General features: G+C 34.8%; 2 protein-coding genes across 2 annotated transcripts in view; one reads left to right on the top strand and one right to left on the bottom strand.

Moving 5' to 3' along the window:
- Positions 1-3,565: 3,565 nt before the first annotated feature.
- LOC149488051 (protein FAM8A1) lies at positions 3,566-6,494 on the bottom strand. The gene is made up of 4 exons (XM_089696819.1): positions 6,055-6,494; positions 5,326-5,464; positions 4,957-5,083; positions 3,566-4,789 (listed from the first exon to the last, which is right to left on the bottom strand). Exons 1-4 carry the CDS (start codon positions 6,392-6,394, stop codon positions 4,466-4,468), a joined length of 930 nt encoding a protein of 309 aa, XP_089552945.1. The 5' UTR covers positions 6,395-6,494; the 3' UTR covers positions 3,566-4,465.
- A 432-nt stretch (positions 6,495-6,926) lies between these two features.
- krz (beta-arrestin protein kurtz) overlaps positions 6,927-17,240 on the top strand; it is a 107,338-nt gene continuing 97,024 nt past the window's right edge. The window contains exon 1 of the mRNA XM_089696914.1: positions 6,927-7,248. The gene's annotated coding sequence lies outside the window, so the exon portion shown is untranslated. The remainder of the gene's footprint in view (positions 7,249-17,240) is intronic.

Here is a 17,240-nt window from a genome sequence, read left to right as displayed (position 1 = left end):
AGTCTATGCCTTGTCAAAACATGGTAACATTTAAATAAATAAAAACAACTTGTAAGTCAAAGCAAATGTACCCTTGTAATTTTTGTTACATTTTGTCTGCTAATAAAAAATTAAAACAGCTGTTCAGTGAGATTTTAATATTTATTGATCCTTTGTTACACTCTTCTTACGAGAAAATAAAAACATCATACCCTCCCATACATTTTTTTTACACATTCCTTGTTTATTTTTTTGTACAAAAAACTACCTACTCAATGTTTCATGAAAAGTGGGCCACTTAAATCATGTTGTTATGTTGTTATCTTGATTTATAGCTAGCCTGTTCTTTCCTTAACATGTCATATAAGTTAGAAAGAGGAAGGTTATTAGACCGTTTTATAAAGCGAACGCAAAACCCACGACTGTTGATCGACCGGGAGCCGGTCGCAACGCACATGCCCCTGAATGTGGATCGACCGGCTCCCGGTCGTTCAGCACTTGAGTGGGTATGCGGGTATTAGCATTAGGCTTAGTCTACATTATATTGGATGAATAAAACTTTAGAACGAATTTTAAACGCGATTATTCTAATCTTTTGGTATGTTATACGGGGTTTCAATTCTAAATACATAAAATGTGTACAGAGTTCTTTAAACTATCTTCTCTATTGAAATTAAAATGTTTTTAGGGTTCTGTACATCCTACTAATATTATAAAGGCGAAAGTTTGTATGGATGTATGGATGTTTGTTACTCTTTCACGTAAAAACTACTGAATGGATTTGAATGAAACTTTACCACAATATAGCTTATACATCAGAATAACACATAGGATATGTTTATGACTTTAAACTTAAATTTGCTGTAACAATCAGATGGATTAACACGAGTGATTCTTTGTGCCTTACTGAGAGGCTCCGTTTATATATATTTTTTGAACGAACATTATAACAATATATGCATTATAAAAATTCAAAAAGTAGTAGGGAAGTTTAAAAAAACACTAATTATTTTTATAAGTAACTTTTATTAAATAAAATTATATTTACAAAATAAAAACTGAAATCAATATCACAATGTATAGGGTCAACCGGGGCAAATGCAACTATGGGGCTATGGCAACTAGTTATCATAACTAATTTATTAGAGTTGTTGTAATAAATCGCCACCTATGATTCAATAACTCAACGACTAATAAATCTTACAAGTAATAGATGGTGCCCCTACGATGAAAACTATTTGATTGATAGGCCATTGTGTCAAACCGCTATTTTGAAGTTGGTGTGCGTAAAAACAGGTGTCGAGTTTTGCAGACAAAAAAATTGTTTAGGAGTGATTTTTTGCAGGTGTTTTTGATTGAACACGATTATCACAAGCCGTTAAGCTTATTTCATTTATATTTTTAGTGCGTTAGTTGACTCTATTTTATGTTATTGATGCAGTTACATTTGCCTCATGAAAATTTCACTGTGGGGTTATTGCAACTGTGAGGTTAGTTACAATAGCCCCTTATATTTTTGTATGAAACTAAAAACACTAGTGATGTGACAGTGTCGATATTTTTATTATGTATCCTTCTTGGTAGTCAAAATATACTTTCTTTATGATTAATTAAAGAAGAACCATCGATTATTTCTTCGATATTATACCCAGAGACGGATTCATAAGTAAAATTCAAATTAGATAAAAAAAGCGTGGTTAAAGAATATAAGTAACTAAAAACGATAGGTAGGATAGTTCTGTGATTGTTCAAGTAATTTTTAGTAAACGGTTGATTAGTTATTTGGTTTACGTTTTTAACAATATTTAACACAAAGAATATTATTTGTTCTGACCAAAAACTAAAATTGACTTAGTAGGTAGGGGCACTGTAATTTTTTTTGTTGCGATTTAAAGTGGTAAATCAAAGTACATGAGTTTTTCCTCTAAATAATGCGGCGCCATCTACGATCGCAACGTTATTGTAGCAATAGTTCCCTAATACCACAGACTAATAATAATATACTACGTATCTAATACACAATAGTACGATACAAATCACACGCAGAATAATAAAAAAATATCGATGAATAAGTTTTTTGCATTCCCCACACTAATTCTCTAACAAATAGTTGCATTTACCCCACAATCAGAAAAATAAGTTTTTTTCTGAAAACTAGTCCTTGCTACGCGGTAATACAGTTCAAAATCCTATGAATAACATGAAATCTCATAAATATATTCTATATTCGTTGTTTTATATGAAATAGAAGAAGAGCTATGGCAGTTAGTTGCATTTACCCCCGACTAGGGGTTAATGTAACTTTTTCTACCAATTTTAGGAAATATTCTCACTACCAGTTATTTATAAGACTACTGTATTGCTTGATTGGTTTAAAATAATCTTGAATAAATACAAAAAACAATAAATGGGTCAAATAAATGACCAAATATAAAAGGAGATAACTGCAACCGATCAAACTTGAAACTTGTTATTTTTTAGTTGCATTTGCCCCGGTTGACCCTACAACACATATTTTAACAATAAAAACATCGTCATAATAAAATTAAACAAGTAGTTGATTATGAAAATAGATGACATTTTTTTCGTTCCTATTTTATAGCAGGTAACATTTTAATACAAACATTTCCTATGATATTTGCCATACAAATTGGCGGGCATGGACGTATAAAAAAAGACGGACGCCGTATTACGAACAAACAACGTGAAGCCACCATAGTAAGCTAGCGATCGTGTAAAGACAATAAACACGCACACACTCTCACCATAGTAAGCTAGTCGGCCGCCATTACGTCGTGAACTACCGACTGATTAACTGCGTCACTGTTTCACAAAAAATATTTAAAATGCCGTCTTGCGTGGTTAAATGGTGTCGCAACAGTACAATTTTAAATAACAAAACACAAGGGATTACATTCCACAGGGAAGCAAGTTATTTCTTTTATGTTTTAATGACAAAATTATTACGGCAAAATTTATAGAAAAAAATACAGCCGCCATTGTCATCAGGACAGCTGTTGCCATGGCAACATGGCACACACACATGGATGTTTCGCCGCCATTACTAGGCTTCACTCAATGTTTAGGCGATATACCGTCCGTCTTTTTTTATACGTCCATGTTGGCGGGTAATTCTTGCGGGGAATCTTGTTACTTTTTTCATTGTTTTTATGACATTAAAATCAACTACAAATTGTACCACTGTTACTATAATGGCACCAAATAAACGGCCACTTAAATTACATATTTGCTGTGAATGTTATGAAGGGGGCAAGCAGTTAAATAGATATTCTTTGGCTTTAAATACATAACATTACGTTTATTGAAAAAAGTATCATAATACACTAATGTTTATAGATCATAATGCCTTGACTTATAGACTTGTCAAAGCAAATGTTTTAACTCACAACACCGAGATAAACACATTAAGAAACTACAATATTATATTGTGTATTCAGTATTACCTATATTGTCTTCATACATAAATTCATAACATATGGAAATTTAAGATATTAAACTAATGTACTTAGAAAATAGATGACGCTGCAATGAACATACATTATCTAGATAATTTTACATATTAAGCAAATGTCTCATAATATGTAAAACAAAGACATTTTTAAATATCAGTGTTGTCTAAACGGTTTAATATTGGCGATTTTGCTTAATGATCTAGCAACCCCATTCAATATTATTCCATTTTTCAAAATTAAGATATTATGGATAGGTTTCAGCCGTTAAAAAAACATCGTGAAGCCAGCAGTCTTTTTTGTAGTAAGAGGAATAAGAGCATATTCATAACTTGAAGAAGTATTAATTAATAGCTTAGCCTAATTATTACCAGAAATTCAAGACAAAGCCCTATGGTCTATGAGAGATGTATAACATCTTAAATTAAGGTGCTTGCTGTATAAACTACGCACCGAATATATATAATTGTTTACAAAAATACCATTCATTCCATTAAATAATTTCTACACAAGATAACTCGAAAACACTAATGATTCTGAAGAGCCGTTATCCTATACCACTAATAATATAAATGCGTAATTTTGAGAAGATAATTTTAACAAATTGTTTTCAATTTAGTACAGAAAGTTTATAAAGAAAAAAATCTGGAAACAGTTTAACGAAATGACTTCATTTGGTTAGAGTTGGCAATTTTCTCTCAACATTTAAAAGGACTCTGAAGGTATTATGATCATGTACAAGATACAATAGAACAGATTGAATGAATTCTACACACAACTTTTTGTAAACATTAAGAGACTACTTATTTTTTGCTACAACACTGAGAGGCTTATATCCATTGAAAAGTTTTAAATTCATATGTAGGCCCAGAAGTCCATTAAAACGTTAAAAGCGCAGGAGTTTCTAAATTCGTACTGAAGTCTATAATTGGTACTCTTTACATTTATCTACTACCACATATAAGTTAATCCGTGTATGATTATAATGTTTGAGACAGACAGAATGACAAAACCGTTCAAGGTGCATGACGTCTTGCCGGGAACATGTTTTCTTCGACCACAATAACGCCGCATAGAAGGTCATAGCCAGTACGATTGAACCGGAAGACAAACAGAATCACACAGAGGGGAAAGAGAAGGGAGATCAGGAAGTTCTTGAGGAGTGAGCGAGCTAGAGCTGTTGAGAAGTTGAGGGGTCGTCCAGGATATAAAAGGACGGTTTCCTTTGGTCTACCTTCTACTGCGATCACGGCTGTTGCGGTCACTACACGCAGTCCGAGCAGAGCCTTTCCGGGGGTAGCTCCTCCCAAGCGTCCAGTACTGCTGCTGAGGCAAAAAGCCTGGAATAAAGTGTTATTTATTATATTAAATAAGTTTTTGTGAACATAAATAACAAACTAATGTATGTTGCCTATAGAATATTTTTTTTTTTTTAATATATGGTTCAATTACAAAAATAAATTAATGTTCCTTAAACAAAATTTTAACATTATAATGAAATACTTACTTCATAAATGCAGACGAGTACCCTGTAGATAATCTCCAAGAGCAGAATCTCAGACGTCAACTCCATTGCATATTGGTAATCATCATAATTCTCACTGAACTTGTACAAGTCAAATTTCTCCAGATCGCTACAAAAAATTCAATAAAAAATAAATAAAAAAAACTTTTACTTTATATTAATTAAAATGTGAATATATGGACAAATTGCAAACTGCAATGCTGTCTACTGATGAAAGGAGTTAATTTACTTAAGTGTTTTTTTTTTTGCATAACTAACACAAGACACAGACATATACAACAAAATACATATTATTTATATCAGGAACTCAATATTAAAATATTTGTTACAATATTTATCCAATTAACTTACATGATATCAAACATGTCAACCGCAACAAAGGTCACAATGAGCTTCAGAATGAACAGCAACATGAAGTCAATGAATTCAGCAAATAGTCTCTTATACAGCTGCGGGATTAAATACTCATATCCTCCGTGTCTTTGTATTACTGAAAAGATAAATGTGGTAAATAATTATATTTCTGTATTTTTCAAAGAGCTGCTAAACAAAGTGTAGTTGAATAAATAAATGTTTGAGTTTTTGAGTTTTGATATAAGATGTATACAAAAGTGTGATAGATGATCTGAAATATCCCTATAGGCTCAAGTATGTATAAAAATTAGGCAACTACCTGCAGCTTCATTGGCATAGAATAAATTAGTATTGCAATGCAATGGTTAATGGGGATAAAAGTAGCATGTTACTGACCACTATCTATATTAGGATATTCATTTATTAAATGAACAGAAAGGAAGAAGTATAATAGCAATGTCATGACATAAAAGTAATCTCTCAGCAGCAATACACCTAATGAATTAAGATCTTATTTTATATTGGTAAAGATGGCAAATGTTCCAATATATACAGATAGTAATATAAATGTAAAAAATAATTTATGATGAATTTAGGTATTGTATGAATTATTCAAGCAAGGTGTTCATTTCATCTGTCTTCTTTCATTATGTTCATTTACACAGAATTGCATCAGATTAAAACCTTATATCTTTGTGTAGTTTAATATCAAATGTGACCACATACATTCAGCTGGGCTTAGAGGAGGTGGAGGATCCTGGGTTTCCGGGTCTTGTCGGGGAGGAACCGGCGGCACTTGGAACGGAAACTGTTGCCCTTGGAACTGGTAATTATTGTTCAGCAAGGGCATATTTGTTTGGTTATTTTGCATCCCCTGCAAACTCATCATGTAATATGGGAAACATGATGACAAATTCTGATACATTTGCGCTTGCTGGATCCATAATCTCAAGGCTTGAAAATACGCTTCTCTCTCCGTTGTAGCCGGACGATCGCCAGTGGCAGCAGGGTCCACTTCTCTCTCCGCTGATGGCACATTATTGTCGGGTCGCTCTGTTTCCGTCATTATTTCACATGAAAATGATCAAAACAGCGTAATTTTAAGTAATTTGTTTACTCAATATTGAGTAGATACACGTCAGATTTATTTATTGATGATATGCCAAAGTGACAGTTAATTTTTTACAGATCTAAAATTAGATTACATTCAAGAACAGACAACGTTTATCTCTCTATTTTTTCGAAGATTTTTAAAAACATATGTGCTTTAAGATTTTTTTATTAAAAACAGAAAATAATGTGAGTACGAGTAATGTAAGAGTAAACAAATGTAAAAATAGTATTTCTACATTTATACATCATCGTAGAATAATAATGTTATTCTAATAACCTTTTTGAAACTACTGAATTTATCAACACAATTAAATTCAAATTAAATTTATTTTAATTGCTATTTAAAAGTTACTGACAGTTTACAAAGCAAGATTATTTTACACTGTTTATCTGTGCTAGAATATTTTGACAGATAAGGTGCAGAAACTGGTAACATTTATCAAAATGTCAACTTCTGCCTGTGTCATCCGTCAACCGGATGCGTGCGCAATATTTTTACATCTATTCTTTTCGTCTATCTTGTCGAGTGTGGCGAGGACTTGTCTGAATGTTATAGTGCGATTGTAACAGTATCCAAGTTGTTAATGAATTTGTTATCATTCGGAACAACCTCGTGTTATTATGCCGTGTTATATAAAATAAAATAGTGCAGTGTTTATTTTTTACGAAGCTCGCCATTATTGATAATCAGTTGTGACTAGATCATAGTATTTACTATTTTCCTAGTGCTTCACAATGTGTTCAATGGATGACTACTAGAGTGAAATAAACAGAAGCGGTGATTACATTTTCTCAGGAGAGCTTGTTGTAAGTCACTTTTTCATGTATAATTTTCGATGTTTATAAAACTCACCCGGTTTTCATCGTAACTTTTTGAAATCAATTGTAATCGTTTAACTTTTATACCAGTTCCATTCTTGTCCAGTAAAGAACTCATAAAGTCCGAACCCTACTCACATCCTGCCAAAAAGATTTATCCTTCCTCAAAATAAATTGTTTGCTGATATAAATTGTACCTAACGGTTTGTGTAAAATAAATAAATGCAACATCTACATAATATAACATAGCCTTTTGTATACAGTTGCCAATGAATCTTATCTTCTCTTATATATAAAAATGAATCGCAAAATGTGTTGGTAAGCGCATAACTCGAGAACGGCTGAACCGATTTCGATAATTCTTTTTTTATTATATTCCTTGAAGTACGAGGATGGTTCTTATGTAGAGAAAACGTAAATATTATGTACCACGGGCGAAGCCGGGGCGGACCGCTAGTTTTAAATAATACTGTTATTTATAAAACTTGTTAAACAATATGATCACTCACCACTATGAACAAATTCTAAATTCTGATTCTCTATTTAACATACCTAAGAGTCAAGTGAAAAAATTTAAAGATTCCTAGTTCGTGTTTTTCTATTTTACCTGATATTTTTAATTTATAAATGATATTGTGTCTTGTTTATATTTGTCTATGTATTATTTAATGCCCATATTTTACAATAAGTCATCTCCTGAAATGTGTCGCTATGATAAGCATGGAGGAAAACAAATGGGAATGGAATAAAATTACTTTAATTCTTTATTTTCAAAACCTAAAACATCTAAAAACAGCTGAAGAGATTATAATATTTTTTTAAATTTATCTTGTAGTTACCTTTGCTTAATTAGTTTTAATAATACCTACTACACTTACATCAATGTATAATTTCTAATGTATTTCACTAAAATAATTTAATTTTAAGGTTTTTATTGCAGAACAAGTTTGTTTAATGTTTAAATTTGTAAAACCACATTCAAAGTGGTTTTCACGAATAAGAGATATAATGTCATAGGTAGACACTTAAACTATACCTTGTAATAAGACTGATTATGTTTATTTAAAACTAGCTGTACCCATCGGTTTCTCCCGCGTGTCTCCGCTCCTGTTGGTCTTAGCATGATGATATATAGCCAAAAGCCTTCCTTGTTAAATGGGCTATCTAACACCAAAAGAATTATTCAAATCATACCAGTAGTTTCTGAGATTTGCATGTTTATACACACAAGCAAACTCAGCATTATAATATTAGTATAGATATCAGTACCAGATAAAAACAAATACATATAAAATTAAGCAAAAATATTTAAAAATCAACCAGCAACTAATGTGGGAAGAACAGGAAAAAACTGTCAGAGAAATAATAGGGTTGAGCAAAATTAAAATAATATTTTACTTGTTTTATTTCCTTCTACCAACCATTGAGTTGGAAACAAGTATCGAAAATTTTATATCTTATCTTTCTCAATAATTCTATCTTGATTTCAATTTCTGTAGTTACATGCAGATTGTTATTTACTTTTTTGTTAAAAAAGTAGGGTATTTAATTTTAGAAATTCTCTAATTCTTCAAATTAGAATAGTTATGTAAAAGCTTGTTATTAATTGGTGCTAAAAAACAATTGCCAATTATTAATTGCCACCTTGAAAAAAAGAGTATTACAATAGGAACAGCCCTTAACACATGACATGCTCCGACCTATAAAGTAAATTATTAACAAAAATCCACTGAAAGGCACGAACACGAAGTTCTGATAAGTCCCCCATGTATGATGAATAGTACAAAGCGACGGCGCCGACTTTCCTAATTAATATTTACTGCGCGGTCTGCCCCGGCTGCATAACGCGACAGTTACTCATCGATGCGAACCATTTGACGGCTTTTAGGTGTAAGATATATTTCAGTGCATGGTTTTACGTTAAGTAGTCGACGTACAGTGGAATAAACATATTATTGAGATATAAAAAAAAACATACAGCATACTATGTATTTAAGATGCTTGACATTTTAAATTATTATAATTATCTTTGAAAAGTATGATTTTGGGGTGGGTTGTGCCTTAAATACAATATAAAATCGGGTAGAATAAATGCGATGAATAAATTGCTCTGATGGGATCACGAGTGGTCCAGAGGTTCGGCGTCGCACCGGCAATGCGAAAGACCCGGGTTCGTATTGTGCCTCGTGATCGAGTTTTTTCTATTCTTTAAAAAAATTCTCAAGTATGAGTTTGTTTAGTTAAGGGCAAAGTAAGCAAACGAACATGTGTGTTTCTTGATATATTAACAACGCCCACGGTTGTAATATAAGAAGCGTAACATGAACTTTCGTTCTTCAGTTCCATGTTTTTATATATATGATGTAGGCACGATGTAGCAATTAGGGAACTAATTATTAAGATAACTAGGAAAATATTACAGGTGACAAAACGTTAATAGCAATTTTTTTGACGTCCTATAAATTATTTTTGATCGAGAAATTTTTGTCGAATTTTACCTAAATTACGATAGTTTAACATTCTATACGTTTTGCTATTTATTGTCAGGCTGCCCATTCAGTCTAATGGTCCATTGAAAAGTTACATTTGGGGTTGCATTTTTTAGAGGACGCAATTTTATTTTTTTGATGTGTAGGGGTGGTCAGTGTGAAGCTATCACCAAGTTTGTGGGGTCGCCACCCTTGTCCCACGGCCGCCATCTTGAAAATAGCGGTTGATATGGTTTTTACGATATATCTCTTAAACTATTTATTTGATAAAAAAAAATTGTTTACATTATTTGTTGCAAATTAAATACTCTTATAAAAACCATTTCAACCGCTATTTTCAAGATGGCGGCCGTGGGACAAGGGTGGCGACCCCACAAACTTGGTTTTAGCTTCACACTGACCCCCCCTACACATCAAAAAACAAAATTGCGTCCTCTAAAAAATGCAAGGTTAGGGCTAAAAAATGTAACATTTCAATGGATCATAAACGCATGATGAATTGGACATAAAGCTAGACGTGTTTCGCCCACATCCAACTATAAAATCGATTAATATTTAGTACACAGTTGTAGGGTTGCCGCTTAACATTTTATTAATAGATTGCCAATAAATTAAAAAAGTATAGACTGTAGAGGCTTAAAAAGGTAGGTTAAGCTTTAATTAAATTGAGATAAAAAATATCCTTTACAGCTAGTCCCTGCAAACGTTGCTCTGCCTTACTCTTATCACTTGGACTTTAGAGGTATGTAAAATAGATGTTGTTCGATTCTCAGACCTATCGATATGCACACGAAATTTCATGAGACACGAGAATTTTATAAATTAGATTACGATAAGAACCTAGGTAATGTATTATAACCTTTTTATACCAAAATAGATAGGCTAGATAACTTAAAATTTTCTATAAGAAACTATATGGCAACAGTATGTGACCTTGAATTTTGCATGTAACGAAAAATAGCGAAGGCACGTGGTTAGTACTTAACTGTCGTGTTTGCGGTTTTCGTGTCATGAATATCAAATATTTAAATAGATTAGCTATGTGTTAAAGTCAATTCCAATGTTATTCCGTACCTAATTTATTTATTATGCGATTCTGAAATGAATATTTCGTGTTTGAAAATTGTTTTGTGAAAATATTTTTCTGATATTACGAGTTAAAATTCAGTAAGATACTTATATAGGTAATATAATATTTACTTCATTGTTCAGCCAGTCCAATATATTGTAGAATTCTGAAAGGTCATGTCGTTGATTAGAGTCAACAGTTAAAGAGAATATAATAAGCATACCATTCAAAATTTAAAACAAGGGTCTGGAGAGATAAGTATCGAATAGTGCTGACTCATTGCATGGTCAGTTATCAGATCTGGGTGACTCAGTATTGTTGGAATGGATACTGGTGGTACGAGGACGTTGGAGCCTGGGTTCCTGGATAGAGTAGTGGGGACCTTGTTTCCAAACGGGAATGCTGCAGTTGTGCCACCTATAATGGCACAGCCGTTGTCAGAGCAACATCTTACTGATGTGCCAGCTGTTACGGAAACAGAGTTTAGTACGGCACTGATGCGACTTCGGGGTAAGAATACAGCCCCAGGTCCTGACGGTGTCCCCGGACGAGTGCTGGTAATGGCAATGGATTGGTTGGGTGGAAGACTGAAAAAACTCTTTACCCAATGTCTTCTTGACGGCACTTTTCCACGCCAATGGAAGATAGGAAGGCTTGTGCTGTTACGAAAAGAAGGCCGTCCAATGGACTCTCCTTCGGCATATAGGCCAATAGTCCTATTGGACGAAGTAAGCAAGCTTTTCGAGCGAGTAATTGCTAGTCGGCTGGTTCAGCACTTAGAGGGTGTTGGTCCCGATCTAGCCGACTGCCAGTTTGGTTTTAGGAGGCGGCGCTCAACTCTCCACGCAATCTTGCGTGTTAAGAATATAGTGGACCAAGCAGTTGCTCGTGGCAAGTTCGTCATCGCGGTGTCTTTAGATATAGCCAACGCATTCAACACCCTTCCTTGGGCTACGATCAGGGAAGCATTACGGTTCCACGGGGTGCCTCCTTACCTGTGCCATATCGTGGAATCGTACTTATCTGAGAGGTGGGTTGAATATCCTGGGAGGCTTGGCTGGCAGCGCCGAGAAATCACATGTGGTGTTCCACAGGGGTCGGTTCTGGGACCACTCCTGTGGAACATTGGTTATGATTGGGTGCTGCGAGGTGCCACTGTCGAGGGTACCGAGTTGACATGTTATGCCGACGACACTTTGATAACTGCTGGAGCGAAGACTTTTGCTGAGGCAGCCTTGCTGGCAGAGACTGGAACAGCCCAGGTAATCGCACGGATCCGTCAAATAGGTCTAGAGGTTGCCCCATCTAAATCGGAAGCTATATGTTTCCGCGGTTCACGACGAGCTCCTCCACCTGGGTCTTGTCTGAATGTGGGAGGAGTGTCCATTGCCATTCAGCCGTCAATGAGGTATCTGGGACTCATATTGGATAGCAAATGGACCTTCTATCCGCATTTCAAATGTCTGTCGCCCAAACTTCTACGAGTAGCGGGCGCTCTAAGTGGTTTACTGCCCAATATTAAGGGACCAAATGAATCATGTCGCAAGCTGTATGAGGGGATTGTGCGGTCGATGGCTCTTTATGGAGCTCCTGTCTGGGCTGACTCGTTGACGAGCCGAAATATCAGCCTCTTACGTAGGCCTCAAAGGATGATGGCAATCAGAGTCGCCCGGGCATACCGTACAGTCTCTTATGACGCAGCTTGCTTACTAGCGAGATGTCTCCCCTGGGACTTGGAAGCGGAGATTCTCTCAACCATGTTCCACTGGCGAGAAGACGTAGGCCTGCATCGGAGCATATCTCCTATAGATATGGACAGGCGTAGGGCCAGACTCCGACGACAGGCCACGGAGGCATGGGCCAGACGGCTAGGGAACGCGCAATATGGCATGGTGTCTATCCATGCCATTTTGCCTGTATTTAGGCAATGGATGACAAGGCGCCACGGCTCGCTTTCTTTCCGTACGACACAGATTCTGACGGGGCATGGTTGCTTCGGTAAGTATCTGTGTCGAATAGGAAAACAGCCAAATGCTGCCTGTCACCATTGTGATTGTGAGGAGGATACGGCTCAGCACACCTTGGAGTCGTGTCCGGCGTGGATAGCGGAACGCGATGCACTGCGTGCTATGGTTGGATCTGACCTCTCACTTCCGACCGTAGTTGGTGCTATGTGTGAAAGAGAGGATGCGTGGATGGCAGTGCTGTCTTTCTGTGATGCAGTGATGTCACAGAAAGAAAGTGTTGAGCGCGACCGGGAGCGTAGGAATCCCGTGCGTCGCAGAGCACGCCGCAGGGGACGTCGGGTCACTTAGGAGACCTGACGAGCTCCTGCCTTTATCGTTGCAGAGTGTGCGCGGCGGGGGCTGCGCACATTCAATAGGCAACGCGAGGAGGGTGACAGACTGTTGTGGCTGCAGTCTGTTGCAGTGATAGGCATGCGCGTAGGGTAGTCGCGACTACATTCGAGTGGATTGCCAATGGCAGGCGCGCGAGGGGTACCGTGAGCGTTCCTACCGGAGATCCCGGGATCCCCTCTTTACGTGCGCGGTAGTAGGCCACCGTGAGGTTTTAGTCAGTAGGAGTCTGACATAACCGTGCTGCTGCCCCCGAAGCAGTCGGTATTCATGATGAATTTCCTCACGTTAAAAAAAAAAAAAAAAAAAAACTAGTTAATCATTCTATTTCTTAGTATTGACCAATAAGAATACAAAGTACCTATAGAGTACCTTCGTTTTCAGCCTACAGACAGACAATGATTGATAGACACAAATAAATATGTTTCAAAACAAAATTTTCCAGGGAATATAATATTTTTGACCAAGCTGATTGTAACAGGATTATCTCACAAAAGAGTTTCCAAACATTGTATTTTTTGTATTTTCTGTGATAAATTAGAATGGACGTTTAAGGGGATTATTAGAGAAGGGTACAAAAATAAATTCTATTTACGTCCTTCGTCCATCAAATGTAAACGGCATAAAAATTGCTTTAAAAATAATGAATTGTACATTCTAAGCACGGACCATTCGTGTGCAGATATTTGAAGACTCTGGCTAAATTATAATATGCTCGCTCCATTTTCATATTTGACGTAAGTAAATATATCTTGAGGTAACGAATAAAAGGAATATCTCGAATTTTATATGGAAAAGTTAACGTGTTACTCTACATAATATGTAAGAAGTATAGAAGGAAGAATGTAATGTTTGTCCAACTGAGGACAAGCTTTTATTAAAAAATGGTATAATACGAGTTTGAACAATTATTTTCCTCAACTATTGAATCTAAACAAGTCTTTTGGAAAATCACAATACATCCTACACTCCTATAGCTGTTTTTTTGGATTATTCCGTCTTCGATATCGATTTTCATAACTTTTTTAGTCATAAATACCACGTTATATTGATATAGCTACATGTACATTGTATATACAAGCGGATCAATTTATAAAAATTTTAAATTGTACTTGATCCTTGATGTGGTATATGACGTTAGGCGCCATTTAACACGGTGCATTACGTAATACATTGAGTATCTTGTTGCATATGTCTGCTGGACGTTAATTTATAATGATTAGGTGCTAACCACGTGCTAACTTATATAACACGGTGGGTACTGAAGTAGGTTAGGATTTTTCATTCCTTAAAAACGCCTACTGCGTTCCTTTTTTCAAATTTTGTTAGATGTTCCGTGTTCTCCGACCAGAGCCTATACTCCTTCCTGAAAAACCCACTTCCACATTAAAGCCGGCAATACGAGCGCAGTGTTCCCAATGCAACGCTGTGATCGTCATGGGCGGCGTCTATCACCTACCACCAAGTGAGTCGCCTGTCCTATTGCTAGGGTTACTATAAAAAGAAATGTTTTTTCTTACTCAATACATTGCTTTTTGTAATGTTAATTAAAATTGGATTAGATGAATTCGATTGTTTAAATACTATTTTTTTTTTATTGTTTAATATGGATGCGATAAATACTTTGAATGCGAAGGCTTCTGAATAATATTTCAAATTGAACGTGTCGATTGAATCAGCGTTTTATCATAAAAATGCTAATGAATATGTAATTGTAATTCTGTACCAATGAACGTCATTTCATGAATTTTTATTCAACTAAAATTAACAAAAATTTTTGATAAATATTGTTCTAAGTGGGTAGATAACATAAAAATGCTGTTATTAATAAATTATCATTTTTATTATGTTCCATAAAAAAACATAATGGTATCATTAATTATTTTTCGAAATATAGTTTTTTAGCGTCCAGAGTCAATGTGCTATGGCATTGAAATGACTTTTAAATACCCTTCGTACGTAATAAAGTTTTTCGTACCTGCAATTGCGATTTGCAACCCATTATTATTCAAATGCTAAATAAAAAACTGAGGACCAAGACCTACCAAGAGCGAGTTGTACTCATAAATTAACAGTTTCTTAAGAAAATGGTAGTGCCTTCAGCATGAACCGTATATAATACTTACAAATTAAAAATAAATAAACATACATAAAAGTTATTAAACTAATTTAGCTTCAGGTTTTGGGTCAGAGATTCAAGTGTCAATACAGATTGCCGTTGTTAAAGTTAATTAAGAAGCTATTTAAAGTTCGAGACATCAGACGGAGACGAGTTGCTGAACCAATTTAGATCTTTCTAGACCCCTCGAGAACGAAAAGCAATTGAGTAAAGAATAACATAAAAATATGAACAAGAAGAGCTGTAGGAATACACAAAACCATCTGGTCCCTTATTCTTGCCAACTTTTCTCTGCAATAAATAACGTATATGTTTATCTTGAATTCTTTAAATACATTATTGATTTATGAACGGCAATAAAACGTTTAGGATATAAATGTCTGGGTGGAATTCAGAAAGGGACGAGCTAGCGACTTTCAACTGATGGTGGATTCATAAGAATATACATATATTCATAATCTTCTTATATATATAAAAATGAATCGCAAAATGTGTTGGTAAGCGCATAACTCGAGAACGGCTGAACCGATTTCGATAATTCTTTTTTTATTATATTCCTTGAAGTACGAGGATGGTTTTTATGTAGAGAAAACGTAAATATGTACCACGGGCGAAGCCGGGGCGGACCGCTAGTACATAATATATATATATGATTGTGTAAGCGTTTGTATGAATAAAAGGTGTTGAACTGAAGTTTTACGGTCGCCAGATTGTGTAAATTAATGAATCCAAGATAAATATTTTCCATTATTCATACTAATTGATAATGGAAATAGGTAAAAGAGGAGAGCAATGTTCGCAAGGAGCAATGCTAGTTTAGGTAGAGGATCAAATGTATGCTAATAGAGTCTAAGAATAAAATAAACACGATAACTTTTTAGCTGGAACAAAATTAAATAGACTTAACACTTTTTGTAGCGATTTTAAAATATGCAAAGAATTATACTATTTATATCTACTAGGTAATACTAGGTAAAACCTTATGAAATTTATTGACTTGAAAATATTATTTCATCACACTCAAACTCATTTATTTTTTACAGTTCATTTCTGAGTAAGAAATTAAAATTAATGAAATCGTTGGCTATCTTCAGTTATGTTTAAAGGCTAGATTTTTCTTCATTTCATCAAAATAACTTCGGGAACATTTCCTGGAAGACTAATTCCTTTACTAACATCATATAACATACTCTGTTTAGGTCACTGAGTGCGTAACAAGTCAATAACTGCGTTAAAAACAGCCGACTTCAAACTTGCACTTGCAACATTTACAAATAATTTGGAAAATCCAAAAGTGCACGCCTCATAATTTTTTTTTTTAATAAATATTTATTAATTATTATTTTTGTTTATTTAATAACAATTAAACCACATCGAATCAGACCCTGAAAAATGAAAGGGTTCTATTCCTGAGCATACTCAAGCGTAAGAGAAAAAAAAAGACTCGATTAGTAAAGTATTTCGGTCGCTATCGTGTTAACAAGAAAAAGGATCCGCACATACAGACACACGGACGTCCAAGACAGAACTTTTTTAAACTGTTTTTTAACTAGTTTAAATAACAAAAATGACATCAAAAATATCATGAACGTTAAAAATAGTGTTTTTTCTTAAGGCAATTACACGGTTCAACGACCTTAATGATTCTGTCACTACATTTGAATTTGTTTTTTTAACCGCCCTCTATAATATACATCATTGTTGAAGTAAAAGTGACCAAAGATTATGAAATTGTACACTGTATCGTATTGTATCGTAATGTGTTAGTGGTTTCTACCTAATTTATGTTTTCTCTGAGAGGCAGTAACATATTACATTTATGAATAGTAAATGTTACACAATATTTACTACTACTATGTATGTTGTAAATGTAATGTAGGAAGACTCATCTTTCAACATTAACCGTTATAAGCAAAGTCTCTACTAGGTACATGATTGGGTCATGT

The sequence above is a fragment of the Colias philodice genome, chromosome 6 (assembly GCF_061535455.1).
Source record: "Colias philodice isolate Cphi_HAF_F1 chromosome 6, ilColPhil1 Martin Lab GWU primary, whole genome shotgun sequence".
NCBI classification, from domain to species: domain Eukaryota; kingdom Metazoa; phylum Arthropoda; class Insecta; order Lepidoptera; family Pieridae; genus Colias; species Colias philodice.
This window is presented reverse-complemented; position numbering and strand designations above follow the sequence as displayed.